The sequence below is a fragment of the Plectropomus leopardus genome, chromosome 10 (assembly GCF_026936395.1).
Source record: "Plectropomus leopardus strain MGB_pleo_1.0 chromosome 10, ASM2693639v1, whole genome shotgun sequence".
Classification (NCBI taxonomy): Eukaryota; Metazoa; Chordata; class Actinopteri; order Perciformes; family Serranidae; genus Plectropomus; species Plectropomus leopardus.
The window spans coordinates 27,678,908-27,693,174 of NC_142185.1; the positions used below are offsets into that span (position 1 = coordinate 27,678,908).

At 42.2% G+C, this 14,267-nt stretch overlaps 1 protein-coding gene across 1 annotated transcript in view; it reads left to right on the top strand.

Annotated features, from left to right (window-relative positions):
- The window catches only part of LOC148188541 (uncharacterized), a 188,276-nt gene that overhangs the window by 55,653 nt on the left and 118,356 nt on the right, over positions 1-14,267 (top strand). Inside the window, exon 6 of the mRNA XM_088083484.1 lies at positions 3,696-3,750. Coding sequence (XP_087939610.1) covers positions 3,696-3,750 — 55 coding nt within the window. The remainder of the gene's footprint in view (positions 1-3,695; positions 3,751-14,267) is intronic.

Sequence of the window (14,267 nt, forward strand, 5' to 3'; positions counted from 1 at the left end):
TAAAGCACATCAGTTTGAAAAAGCTCCTCAGAGCACACGTTTAAAAAAGAAAAAAAACAACAGAATTGAAAACAGCACAAAGATTTCTTCTTCCTCCTCATTTGGTTACCAAACGACAGAATTGTGCATCATAGCCTTCTCCAAAGCTGCGGTTGCTCTTCTCGGTCTCAGCAGGTTAAACTTTAAGTCTTTTTGGCCTCAAGCTCTCTGAGTTTACTTTAGCCAAACACAAAATCTAGAAGTTATTTTGACATATTCTCAGCTCTACCGAGATAATCTCTATTTTACGCTTTGTGTAGATGTGGTCAAATGTTGCATGCACAGCTTGCTGATGACCAGTGAATCCTACAATACAAGTTACTGACTTCCCATCTCCTTGGATCCAAAAACTGGGAAATTGTCTACGCCATGTTAATCAGGTAGTGTAATATAATCAAATGTAACTAGTTACATGTGATTAATTTATAAACTATATGTAACTGCAATCTGTTACAGTAACTAAATATAATAATAATAGTAATGATAATAATAATTAATAAAAATATGAAATCAAATTTCAGTAACTAGTCAAAGGGTCATTAAAAAGGTGTACATCTAAATACATTCATTTTTTTGTTAAAAAGGTCATATGTTAATTATAACATTCATTCTGTTCACTGTAAAAATAAACAATGACTTCTTACTTTAAGGAAAGTTAGTGTCTGGACAGCCTTAAATTTTTAAGTTGACTGAATTTGAGAAGACAAGTTGAATCATTGAAAAATAACCTCAACTTGTCCTCTCAAATTCAATCAACTTAAAGAAAGGCAGCCCAGACACTAACCATTTTGAAAAAAAAAGTTAAATCAAGTAGTTTTGCTGTGCTGGAACGCCCTCTTTTGGCTGAATTCCTGACAACGCGGGTTAGCAGAGCTTTTTGTTGGGACAAATTTAAGTGCAACGCCATTATGGGAAGGACGGTTTACAAAGAGTTGTCTGTATGTCCAGACAGGCTACATTTATTTGGCAGAATTTGCTCAAATTTTGATCATTGTTTCATTTGTTCTCTAATTTGAATTCGCGACACCGTATTTCTGCCAATCAGATCAATCCGCATTTCTCTAAGCAATCTAAATCTGCCATGCCTGTGACCAGCCTGGCCCCTCTCACACCTTTAAAGGTGTTAAATAGTTTAGTTCGGCCCTGCTTCAGGATTTGTCTTTAAAGGCAGATAAAGTCAAGTGAGTGGCTGCTTATGCTGCTTCTGCAGCAGTGTAGATTATCATGTTTTTCACCTTTAAAGGGGAACTGGAGTGTGTGAGAGGGACATAGGCAGGGGGCCCAAAGAGACTATTTATGCACAGGGCCCAGCATTTGGTGCTACGGCCCTGGCAGTGAAATATCATGCCAACATCAGCATAATTTATGCTTTTAGGACTTTTCAGCTTCATTGCCAAGCTTCAAACATATGTTAGAAAAGTAATCAAAAAGCAACCAAATGTCATGCAAATGCAAGTTACATTTCTTTGCCTAAGTGATTAACAAGAGTTAACTAGTAAGTGAAAAAGATTTCTGTCAGCACTTTTTTAAAAATCTCACTAATATAAAAACTGCATATCCACACTGACAAGTCTAATACCTGTAAAACTGCAAAAATATTTGTCTTCATCCTCTTTTGGATTGTAAATAATATGAAACTAACGCTCTGAAATATGTGTTTTCTTTTTTATTTACCATGCCGTTCTGTGTTCTACAATTGCTTCTTTAATTGGACCAAAGTGACAAACAAACAAACACCGCATGGGAGTAACCTTGCTGGATTTTTTTTTACAATTTATTTTTCAAAAATAAATCAAAAGTCACAGGAATTAATAATACGCTTTTTTTCTCCCCACTCTGATATTTGAATGTTATCAAATTAGCACTTTCTAAAGAAGCACGGGCTGCATTAAGAATCCCATGTTCCCCACCATGCTGAAGTGTGAATATATTCCAGGGGGCAGTTTGATTATAACCAGCGCTGGAGGATGAAACTATTCCCTTGTTCAGTTCTCTCAGGATGAATTAATTAGGAAGAGGAGCAGTGAGACATGTGCAGTCATCTACAAACCTAGTTCACATTAATCACAGGTGAAATGTATATCATCCAACGCAATTTAAAAGGCAGAACGATGAAATGAATCATAATGATTTTGATAATGATGGAGGCGGTGAGAGAAATTTTTAGTGACACTGAATCAAAAATAAACCATATTTTTTGCAAAATAACACACGGATTAGCAAATAAAAGGGAAAGTAGTTATTGCGCCCCTGCCCGTCTGTGTCCATTGTGTGCAGTAGTGATGTAAAGATGAGTTAATCAAGCATATTGATTGCTGCAGCAGTGATGCAGAGTGTGGATTTTTAATTAGCGCATGCTTGAGTGTGTTAAAACTCCTGCGCTCTGTCTGAGTGGAACCAAGTGGAACTGAGCACGTCAGCAGAGAACACAGCTCAATGTCCCCACAACACGTCTCGCACCGGCACCACGGCTGCTGCCTCCACTCTACTCCAAACCGTGGATTAACTCCCCGTGTTGCACTCTCTCTGCCTCAAAAGTAGGCCGCCATTTTAGGCCCGCCTGGTCCCTCCTGCCCTTCATTTTGAATGGGTTAGGTCCACAGTAACCCCACTGTGTGTCCAAGCAGTTGTCCTCCCCTGAAGGTCCCTCTGAGGGGAGCTCCTTCAGGACCCCCACAGATATTCATTCTCAGAGCTCATTTCATGTATCACATCTCTTCATAAATATTTCACAGTTGTGTGATCAAAGCCCACCTCTGTGAGCCCCTGTTTGGCTAATTGCTTTGGCTGATATACAGTGTGTTCTGGGCTTTCTCTGTCCTCTACCGCTCTACGGAAAGGATATCACAAAAAAAAAAAAAGCGGTTCACACTCATTTGACTGTGTTTTACATTTCATAATCAGTTATTAACATATGCAATTATGTGTTAAGTCAAATTAGGTAGTTTTTGTGTATTCTTTGTTGAAAGAAAGTACAGGTTGAACTTACAAACTTTAGTAAAAGTAGCAGTGTGTGAGATTTATTTAATGGCATCTAACGGTGAGGACTGCAGATTGCATCTAGCTAAAACGTTTCTCATGTGCCAAGCGTGAACTCCCAGTTAGGATTTCTTCAGTGTTCATTGTTCAGAAGGTTTTTACCAGGAGCCATATTATCTACAGAGGACTCATCCTCACTAAAACAACCAGATTTAAACCAGTAAAAACACTGAATGAAGTAGTTTCACATTAAATTAGTGTTTTTTCAATGCTGTTTGGCAATGTCAGAGATGGGCCGCTCGCCTAGCACCTGCCTATATGTGCTCACCTTTTTTCTCTGATAACTTAAGATCTACATGTTGAGGAAATTTTTTGCAGCGGCCTCTTCCTCTCCAAAACAATTGTACCCAGGGTTTAAACCAGCAAAAATACAGGGAAAAAAATCCTGTTAAAAATCTGTGTTTGTCCTACACTTTGTGGCAAGTTAGAATCGGGCCGCTAGCCCGTTATCTGCTATTGTATGCTCACCTTTTTTCTCTGATAATTTAACATCCAGATGTTTTAACTGGGAGCTGAATTATCCACAGAGGTCTCTTTCTCCCCAAAATAAACAGGTGATTATAGCCGTTAAAACACTGAATCAAGCTTTTTTACAGTAAAAAATCTGTGTTTTTCAGATGCTGTTTGGCTCGTCGCAGAAGGACTGCCAACTACGGTGGCTGACACAGAAACGTGAGTGATCCTATGAAGAGCCAGTGTTTTGTTTGTCAGTAGAAACACGGCAGAGCAACATGGCAGACTCCGTTGACGAGGACCTGCTCCTTAACGACTCATTCTAAGGTAACAAAAACACATCGATTCTTATTTTCAGGGGATGATTCAGGGGATAGAATATTTTTAAAAGTTTTCCTATGTAAGTTTTAAAAAGGACAAAAGAGCAACTCTTTTCAGCCACATGTGGAAAAGTATCATGTGTCTACCTTATAATTGTGTATTTGGAGAACACTGCTAGTCCATTAGGGAGTGTGTTAGCGGTCCATATGCTGTCCACCTGTCTCAATAGTCCATTTGTCCAGCTGCAGATAGCAGAAGACTGCTGTCGAACCACTGCTTATTTTCCCTCTCTGAGGCCCACCCTGGTTTGCGGGGGACAGCCTGCAGGATGCTCTGTCACTCGACCCTCCTTGCTCTGCAGGAAAATGGGCACGTGTGTCGTAGTTTAGATGGTGATGATGATTCAGAGATGCAAGATCATGGCAACTGCACTGAAAAAGAGTTTCGAGCCCTTTGTTCTTGATGACTCGTCTCCCCTCCATCTCTAATTTTGCACGGTCCTCAATGTTCTCTCTCTGTGTGTCAGTTAGTCAGTCGTCCAGGAAGGCCCACTCTCCCTGCTCCCATTGATTCCTCAGCTTGCAGAGTGATGAAACAGCCGGACCACCTCGCCAGGGCTTTGCTGCTTTTCATGTTCCCTAAGTGCTTGGCTCTGTTCACTAAACTCTCCAACACTGTTTGTTTAGAATCACTCATCAATCCAGCCGGGCTTTGTAGAGACAAAAAAAAATCCCCCCTTTTATCGATTGCTCAGTCTTCTCTTTTTTATTGCATAGTTGGATGTGTGTGTGAAAGTTCAGATTCTTGCCAATGTTTGTCCTGCCCTTTTGGCTCTGCAACTCGTCTGTCCCATCTTCCCACCATGTCTTCCACCAGCAAGATCTCTGTGGTCCAAAGACAGTCATTTTCCCAGTTTAGGCCTCGTGTCAGTTTAACCATCCTCATCGGTGCATATTTTCATTATGCAGATGAGGGAGGGCCAGCAGAGCATTGCACACTGGGTAGGAGAGGATGCACGCTGCTGTTGTGTTACCACTCTGTTTGGCACCCTTGCAGCTCTCTGCACACTGCTGCCCTCCCCGACGCACACTTCCTCACTGCAGTCTGTCACATTTCCTTCTACAGAGGACACATGCATGATGAGATCACACACCAGGCCCTGGGGCCGGTGTTTATTATGTATGAGTGGGTTTATCCTCTAGGTGCCTGGTGTCCAGGTTGGGGAAACCAGAGAACCAGGGAGAGACCCAGCGTTTGTCAGCGGCTGACGGAGGGGTGGCAGGGGTAGGCGGGGCCGGGAGCTCCGCTGCGCGGTGGAGGCCTGGTTCAGGCCTGGTTCATGTGCTCTGTGGGCTCCCAGGCTGGTGTGCTAGCTCTCGATCTGGCCCTGCTTCAGACAAGCCTCCTGTGGAGGTCAGCTGTGCCGACAGCGAAGCGGAGCAGAGAGGGAAGAAATGTGTTGAACAGCACACCTGTCCTCACCACCGAGCGGGGAGTATGTCCCTTACAGCACACCTATGGATCATGTGCTAGCCAGCATTTCACGATAAGCCTCTTGTCTGTCTGTCTGTCTTTCTTTCTTTCTTTCTTTCTGTCTTTCTTTCTTTCTTTCTTTCTTTCTATCTAGATTTAGTGATGTCTGATGGTGAGGATTGCAGATTACAACCAGCTGAGAATTCTTCCAGTTAGAATTCCTTCAGTATTCATTGTTCAGGATTTTTTTTTTTTACTAGGAGCTGAATTGTCCGCAGGGGTCTCCTCCTCTTCAAAACAAACAGACCAGGTGTTTAAAACTTGTAAAAATAATGAATGATGCAGTTTCTTGTAACAAATCAGTGTTTGTTCTACACTGTTTGGCACATTGCAGATGTGCCACTATCCCAGCACCAGCTAATGTGTGCTCACATTTTTTCTCTGACAGCTTTAAGTCGACTCACCTTATTTTTGATGCGCACATTTAGGAGGTTTCAGCTGGGAGCCGAATTATCCGCAGAGGTGTCTTCCTCTCCAAAACAAACAGACCTGGTGATTTAAACCAGTAAAAACACTGAATAAAGCAGTTTTACGTTAGTGTTTCTCCAAAGCTGTTTGGCATAGAGATGGGCCACTACCTTAGCACATGCTAATGTCTGCTCAACAATTTTCTTAGATAATTTAAGATCCAGACCTTCAGGAGGGTTTTAAAACAAATGAGTCTAGTGATTTACACACGTAAAAATACCGAATAAATCCCCTTTTTTGTTACAAATCAGTGTTGCTCTGCCACTGCATCATTTGGCTTTGTGCAAACACTTTTTCTGGTGCTCTCGTCATGGAGTGGCTTCTAACTACGAAAGCCAAAGCGAAAACATGAATGGCTTTATTTAGATCCAGTGTGTTGTCCAATCTGGGCCACTGTAGAAACATGGCAGTGCAACATGGCATACTCCATAGACGAGGATCTGCTCCCTAAGTAGAAGTGAACCGCTCATTCTAAGGTAATTCTTATTTTCACGTGATTTTACACCAAAGAAAACATCCTCATTATATTAGATTCCATTTCGGCCAATATAACCCCCTTAATCCTACACACCGGACCTTTAAGACCTCTATTTCATTAGTAGTTTTCCATGCAGTCTCCTTTTCAGAGAGCAGAGGAGAGGTGAGTTTTGAGAGATGGAGGATATAGCCGTGGTCTAATAAAATGCCTGTCTCCATAGAGCAGACAGCTGAAGCCCTGGTTTGAGCTGGTCTTTGCTCCCCTGCTGGGTGTATTGATAAGCAGCACCGAACCCTGCGGTCAGTGTTTAATTGCATTATTTGGAGTCCTCTAGTCACCCTCCTCTTTCCTCCTTGATGGAAGGGGAGAACAAGTGTTTACTGATATCGAGAAGAAAGGATCAAAAAGATATGCGGAGGGAGGGAGAGCCGGCGAACACTTGGGAGCTCTAAGTATGATATTGATGGATAAGTGAAAGCTTCAAACCCATTGCGCCGGCTAATCCCGTAGCTATCGCAGCCGTGTTATTACAACGGAGGGAAGGCTGATGGTCGAAGCATAACAGGGGCCTCCGCTTCGTTCGGGGTCTGACTTCGCCGACCTCCCAGAAAATCTGTGGAAATCTATGACATCATTGTTCAAGGTGGCTTTTATCTTGTTGTGGCTTATCGTGCCCACTGTTCCAGACATTCACACATGCACACATATACGCACGCCTACAGAGGCGACTTCCAGCAGAGTGGATTAAAACAGCCTGCACACTTTGACAGACCTCGGTGGGCCCCAGCGTCTGTTCTGAGCTCTGATTGGGGACCTTGTTGCTTCTCTGGTAGGTGACACATAAAAGTGGCGCAACACCAGTTAGAACACCCGAAACAGCAAATCAGGGCATAAAATCTCGATTCTAATTCTTAATGTTTAATTTACATACATTACAGAATAGTGAAATGGGAATCCCCACCCCCTGGGAATCATGTCTGTGTCCCATTCACTAACTACGGAAGCCCTAAGCAGCCAGACATTCATGCTTTTCCCCCCCCTCCATTTACTGAGATAATGGGGTCATTTTCTGACAAGATAACAAAACTGTTTGCCCGAGTTAACGAAATAATTAATTTTAGATGAAAATTTATGGTCACAGCTGAGATGGGGGTTAGAACATTATGTATGTATGTATATGTGATATGTCGATACGTATACTTTTTTTATTTATTTATTTTCTCTCTAGTGCAGTTAGTTGTGATTGAATTACGTTCATATGCCTTGACTTGTACATGACACACCATTTTTTTATTTTGGGTGTTATCATGAATATAAAGGTATATGTATCATTTACTTGATGTACGTATTTGTCTATTTTCAGTTATTCCGATTTATTCAAAGTCAGTATATGAACGGATTCCTACCTTCATAATGTTAATGTGACTGCATAACTGAATCGATGAGCTATGTAAATCTAATTTCTGTTATGGCACTTTCATATGAATTGTTACCTCCAAATTGAATTTTAAAAAAAGGGAAAAAAACAATACATTTTTATATATTATAATATTTGTGTTCTGTTTTGACAAATTGAGTGAGAGGAGCAGACTACTATGCACCATCAAGTTAGCTCAACAGCTGTTGTAACATTAACATTCATGTTATAACATTCACTCATTCATTCATTTAAAAAATATTTTAGAGCAGTACGCAGAAAAGCACAAAACAGACGACTTATCTACATAGGTGTCCAGGGCATCCATCAGTCATGTGTGATGGAAATTTCTGGTCTTTCACATTTTATTTGTCATCTCAAGATCTCAAAATCATTATGTTGTTATCTCAGGGAAACACAATTTACTTCGAGATCTTGCGAAAATTATCCTGTTCTCTTGGGAAAATGGAGGGAAAAAAATGTATGAATGTATGGCCACTTAGGGCTTCCGTAACAAACAGTGGGTGATGGGGCGAGACTGTTCCAAACACAAAAAAGGGAGGTTTGAACAAGTTGCCATGCTTGAGCAGTGTTGTAAACCCTCTTTTCCCTTCACCTCTGTACCCTTCCTCTCATACTGATGATGTGTTTTTGTGGTGGCATCTGAAAGTCGCTTTGTCCACTCATCGTGCCCTCCCACGCCCCGGACCTTCTACACACAAATGTGCATGCACTTGCACACAGACACAGACACAGACACACACACACACACACACACACACACACACACACACACACACACACACACACACACACACACACACACACACACACAGAGGTCAGAGGGAAGAGCATTCATTCATGTCAGCCAGCTGCACCCTCTTTCACCTGGTGCCCAATCATGAATAGTCCCTGGATTCAAGCATGGAACCTAAGCCACTATGTATGACACACACATTCACACACATTGCAATCCACTTCTCAGAAAATGCCTTCGGTATTTGCAGCCCATCACACCTGCTCAAATTGTCAGATTGTGCGTTTGTGCGACGGCGTGGAAGAGTTCCTCATTATGGCGGCCATTGTGCGTGTGCTTCTTTTCGGAGGAGCTCGGGTGGAAAGCCTACTCACTGTGACATAGAATAGAGTGGCCATCATGTTCATTGTACAGTCTCCAACTACTCTGAAGGCGTAGTGTGCTCACACATGCACACATTCACACTGCAGATGACACGAAGCATATCCCCACTTCCCGGCACCCGACATTTCAAGGATATCAGGGCTAATTACATCATCAGTAACTCCAGCCGCACGTGTTTGCGTGTATGTATGTGTGCGTGCTCGGTATGACACAGGCAGATCCGTGCGTGTGTGTGTCTGTCAAGTTTTAATGAGGCTCCTCAGACAGGGCTCATTGAACCTTTGGTCCACCACTGAACGCCTCACAGTTCTGATGCAGGCCAGTGTGCGCCACCCCCAAGAGCCACACAGGGACAAACACTGCTTATCAGATGGCAGAAACAGATGCACTGCTTTCAGATAGATCACACATGGAAGGCACAAAGTGATGAGCATTGATCCCAAATGGTTTTGAAAGTGGCGTATATGTGTGGTTTTGTTCATGCACGTCTTGCTGTGTTGATCTGCGTGCAACTATTATGTGTGTGTCCGTGCATTTAACTGTGTGTGCGTGTGTGTGTGAGAGAGAGAGAGCAAGAGAGAGTTGTGGGGTCAGTGTGGAGTTCAGTGTGTCAGAGGTCTCGGAGCCCTGGCTCTTTGATTCCACTCCCTCGCGGCTCGGAGAATTTCCTCTCCAGTTTCCCAGTGCTGAGCCCACGCTGGGCAAGGAGAGCCACGCCAGGAAAATTTATGTTGATGTCAGCAATGAAAACACCACCACCCCTCTACCACGTCTCACAATATTTGTCAAACAGCAGTCTGTCCATTCTTTCTCTCTCTCCTTTCGTTCTCTTCTTTCTCCCCGAATGTTTCCATCCTCACTGATGTATGTCTCTGAAATCTTGAATTCGTGTTGGCGAGGGGTTTCACACTTCACATGGCTTGTTGTCTCTGCGGGGACTTTGGTAACACGGCTCTCTATTGGTCTCCTCAGGGGCTGGGCCAGTTTGGGGGTGTCTTCTAAGGTGTAATCCACACATATTTCCTCCCCTAAGGCCCTGTATATGGAAAGCTAAAACAAATTCACAAAAGAATTACAAATACAGCATTATCTCTCCTCCGTTTTTTCCATAGCTTCGTGTTCTGAAGATAAAGAGTCGCCTGTTAATGCAGGCTCATATCTTATTCATCATTGCACTATCAGCTACTGTAACCAGTGCATCCCACCACAGTGGAGAATCAGATTGAGTTTGAAGCTCCAGTGTGTGTTTTTAATCTCCAAGGAGGGACCCATGCAGGGAAGCCTGGAACCAGACGCCCCACTGATCACGCAATGTGATCTCATCCCAACATGTCATATTTTGCCACTTGGGCGTAACTGTAATGATGCAGTCTTTTGAATTGTGTCTTGATGCAGAAGTGGTCAGTGGTTAGGTTTAGGCAACAAATCTACTTGGTTATGGTTGGAAAAAGATCTTGGTTGATGTTAGTCATCTATCTATCTATATATGTATATATCTATCTATCTATCTATCTATCTATCTATCTATCTATCTATCTATATATCTATATATATATATATATATATATATATATATATATATATATATACACCACTGGCAACAGTCCAAGAGGCCTGTTTTGATGTCCTGTCCTGGGAGTGAGACCAAGCTCCACAGTGTATGATGGGTCTTTGAAGAACTTATCTTTTAAGGATGTCCGTGTTTGCGCCTTTCATTTGCTTTATTTTATCCGTCTTTGAATTCTAACAATTTCCAGAGAAGAGTTTGTTAATGCAGCACTGTCACATCACTGCAGTTTCTCAGCAGCATAAAAAAAACATCACACCTTATCAGTTTTCAGTTCACTTCATCTGCATTGCATTAGAATTACAACTTAATGCTGGCAGCAGTGAAAGCATATGTGATGTTGAAGGCAAAGTAAAACTGCATTAAATGTAAGAACAGATTAAAAAAAAAGAATTTCATGTAAATGTGGTCATCAGGAAATTAAATGCTTCCATAAACTTAGCTTAAAATAATTAGCTAAAACATCCCAAAACACTGTATGATACTAAAATGAACACTTACATTGTTATACATGAGCTTTATAAGGACATGCAGACTAAACATCAAAGCTTACATCATTTAATATTGAGACATCATCTATGTTTTTTATCATCTGTTGCTTTTACATGATATCATTTACCTGAGGGCTCATTTTTCGACTAGCTGTTGTTCCAGATCCCATACTGCTGGAAGGTTGCTGTGTTTGACAGGATTTCCATGTGGTTGAAATGCGGAAAATCATTACTGCATTTGTGCTGAATGGTTTTATTGCACCCAAGCTGACTTGGTATTCATCACGCTGTGATCCATAGATATTTTTTGTGTGTTTGGCTGCACCTGGAGAGTGCAGGTCTCTGAATTGCAGCGTTAGAGGCAAATTGTTTCAGCAGGTGATTGAGTTTTATGATGATATCCAGCCTTATATTTACAGTTTGTGAATTATGTTGCATAACAAAAAGACACAAAACACACTATCTCCATTCTGTTAATGTGTTTGTGTTGTTGTGTACCTGGGCATGCGAGCGTGAAGGGTGTCTCTCTGCACCTGGTGCGTACCACGAGATAGTATCCTGCAGGCGCTCCTGCCCATGCAGAGACAGATTTGTAGACACGACACACTCCTGAATGCTTTTTGAACACCTTCTTTCTCTGGTGTATTGTGTGCCACTTTCTCAGGAAGAAAGGTAAATCTTTTATCTTTGCTGAACTGTCAACTTTAGCAAAATGAAGGCGGTCAAAGGTACAGCGCCCCCCTCCTAAGCTGAGCAGAAACACACACGGTTTGTCCAGTCAGTGTGGGGTTTTTTTAAAGTCCCATTGCCTGAGGGTCAGTGATAACACTCAGAACTGATTCTTATTGGCTGCAGCTTCTCATGACACAGACAAGACAAGCAACATGTGGTGATCTCGGCATTCTCGCGTGTGTCTGTCAGTGTGTGTATGTATTTGATCGGGTTTAAAGTCTTAGTGGTAAAGCTGGATGAGATGTTTCTATGGGCTATTGTGGTTGACCTTTTAGGCGTTGGCCTGTTGCATTATGGGGGATCGGTATTTTTAGGCGTGCAGAACCGTCCATCTTGGAGAAAAACAGCTTAAAGAAGTATTTCACTGATATAAAGAAGGCCCTCACATAAAACTAGTCCACCTATGCAGTAGAAAAATGGAAATACTTTTAAATTGGTGCTACATGATCGAAGGAAACAGAGCAAAGGGTGCTTTAGCTCAAGAGGTAAAAAACCTACTATTACCAGAATGCTACATGTCTGATCCGACCAATAAAGGCGCTCATATTACAGTCAAGAGCTAAAATGTTTCTGAAAACATTTCTGGTGAGAAATATGCAACGCAGTAACAGAATCTTGGTTTATGTTTGATCAGCGCTGCATAGTCACATTACTGTTTGATCTCAGTGTTTTCAGCCACAGTTTTCGCTGTACAGAAGTGGTGTGGCATCCACTTCCTGTTCACAAACTCTTGCTATGACAGCGTAACAAGGCACTGAAATATGTTTCTAAAAACATTTTAGGCAAGAAAAAGGCAGTGCAGTCATGTAATTTATATTTGATCAGTACTGCCTACACTGTAAAATCTGACAAGTTGATTTTCCTTTAAAAAATCTCGAAAACCATATTCCTTTAAAAATGTCAGAAAATATAGCAGTTAGTCTTGACTTTTGTTTACTATGTATAATTGGGAAGTTACTTCAAATATTTACTTAATTTTGTGAAGTAGTTGCAACTTAAAAATGACACGATTCATTAAATCAGTCTTTCAAGTTTTAGCAGCTGCAGTAAATCGAATTTACTGTGTTATATATCTGTGCTCTGCTGCTTGCAAACTTGCCAATCATACATGTATTTTCTTAAACATTTTAAGAAATCAGATCAGACTTCATTTGAGAGTTTGAGAGATAGAGAGAGGGGTAGGTGTATCTCTTGAGCAGTTGTATATACTTTGAGTGCGTGGTGGCGGCGGCAGGTTTGGTGTGCAGTATGAAAATGCGAAAGTACGACCTGTAGTTCCATGTGTTTTTTGAGCAACAGCCTAAGAGCCAGCACAACACAACCAAATGACGTAAGCATGAGGGATACCTCAGCACTGGTTAGATGGAGGAAAGTGTACCACAGTTCATTTACACATACTAACCAGATTGTTTTGGAACAAAGCTGGTAGATAATTGGCAAAGTATATGAGATAGGTGAGATGTGTGTGTGTGTTTTGGTATACAATGTACAGGATGGATTCAGTCCATCGAGGCCACTGTCTTGCTCCACCTCCTCTATTCCTCACACAAACACACACCTCTTGGTAGCCATTTACGCTGGGCCAGATTTGGACTCAAGCCATGCCTTCAGGCGGCTCCAGTCCCCTGATTCCCAGCCCTGTCCCACTGGCCCTCAACCCCAGCCCCAGCCTCCCTCTACTGGGAGGCAGGTGAAATGGCTTGAGCTATTATAAATCACCAGATCCCATTTTTTTTCCTTCTGAACTGTTTTTTATTACTGATGGAATGTAGAATTAGGTGCTATGCATATTTCACACACAAACACTGACACGAATAGGCTCCAACCTTGTACCATCAATGACTGAGTCTGTGTTTTTCTCTGATGTATTTTGCATTTCTACATGCTTTGAATTCGAAGCCCCTCCTTTGCATGTTTCCTATCCATAATTCATGTCATCTGCAATCTTAAATGTGTAATCTGCAGCGTCTTCTTTTGTGATCTTAGAGTAGCCCCTGCACTTGCCCTGTGATATTTAGGGATTCACATATTATTTTAGCCACCATGCAACATAAACATGTCTCTTTGCAGGAAACGTTAAGTGTGAAGATACAATTTATGAAAAGTCTCCTTGACAGTAGACATGATGAGCGGGCATTCTAGTCACGTTTTCCCTTCGCCTCCTGCATGGCATCAATCCATCATCTCATTGGTTGGCATGCCTGGCTCCTGCCATCATCACCATGGCAATGTGAGTGTCCTCCCGGTAGCCATCACCATGGCAATGGGAGTGTCCCCCAGCAACCATCAGCATGGGCCGAATGTAAGCCTCTTAACCAGGATCACCATGGCAATGTGTGCCTGCCGAAACACCGGGCCGTGGTTTGGTGTCGGAAAAAGGGGAAAAAAAAGAAAACTGTGATATGAGCTGTATCATTTGACATTTTTTTCTTTATCATGCACTCTTTCTCCAACATTGTCCTTCTCCACCATAGTTTTTCACATCTCACTGCGTCGCTGTAGTGGGTGCCGTGATGTTGCCCCTGTCCTAAGTTGGGCCTGGCAGGAGGCTGAAATGGCACTGATGGAGCCGCAGTCCATCCTTTCCC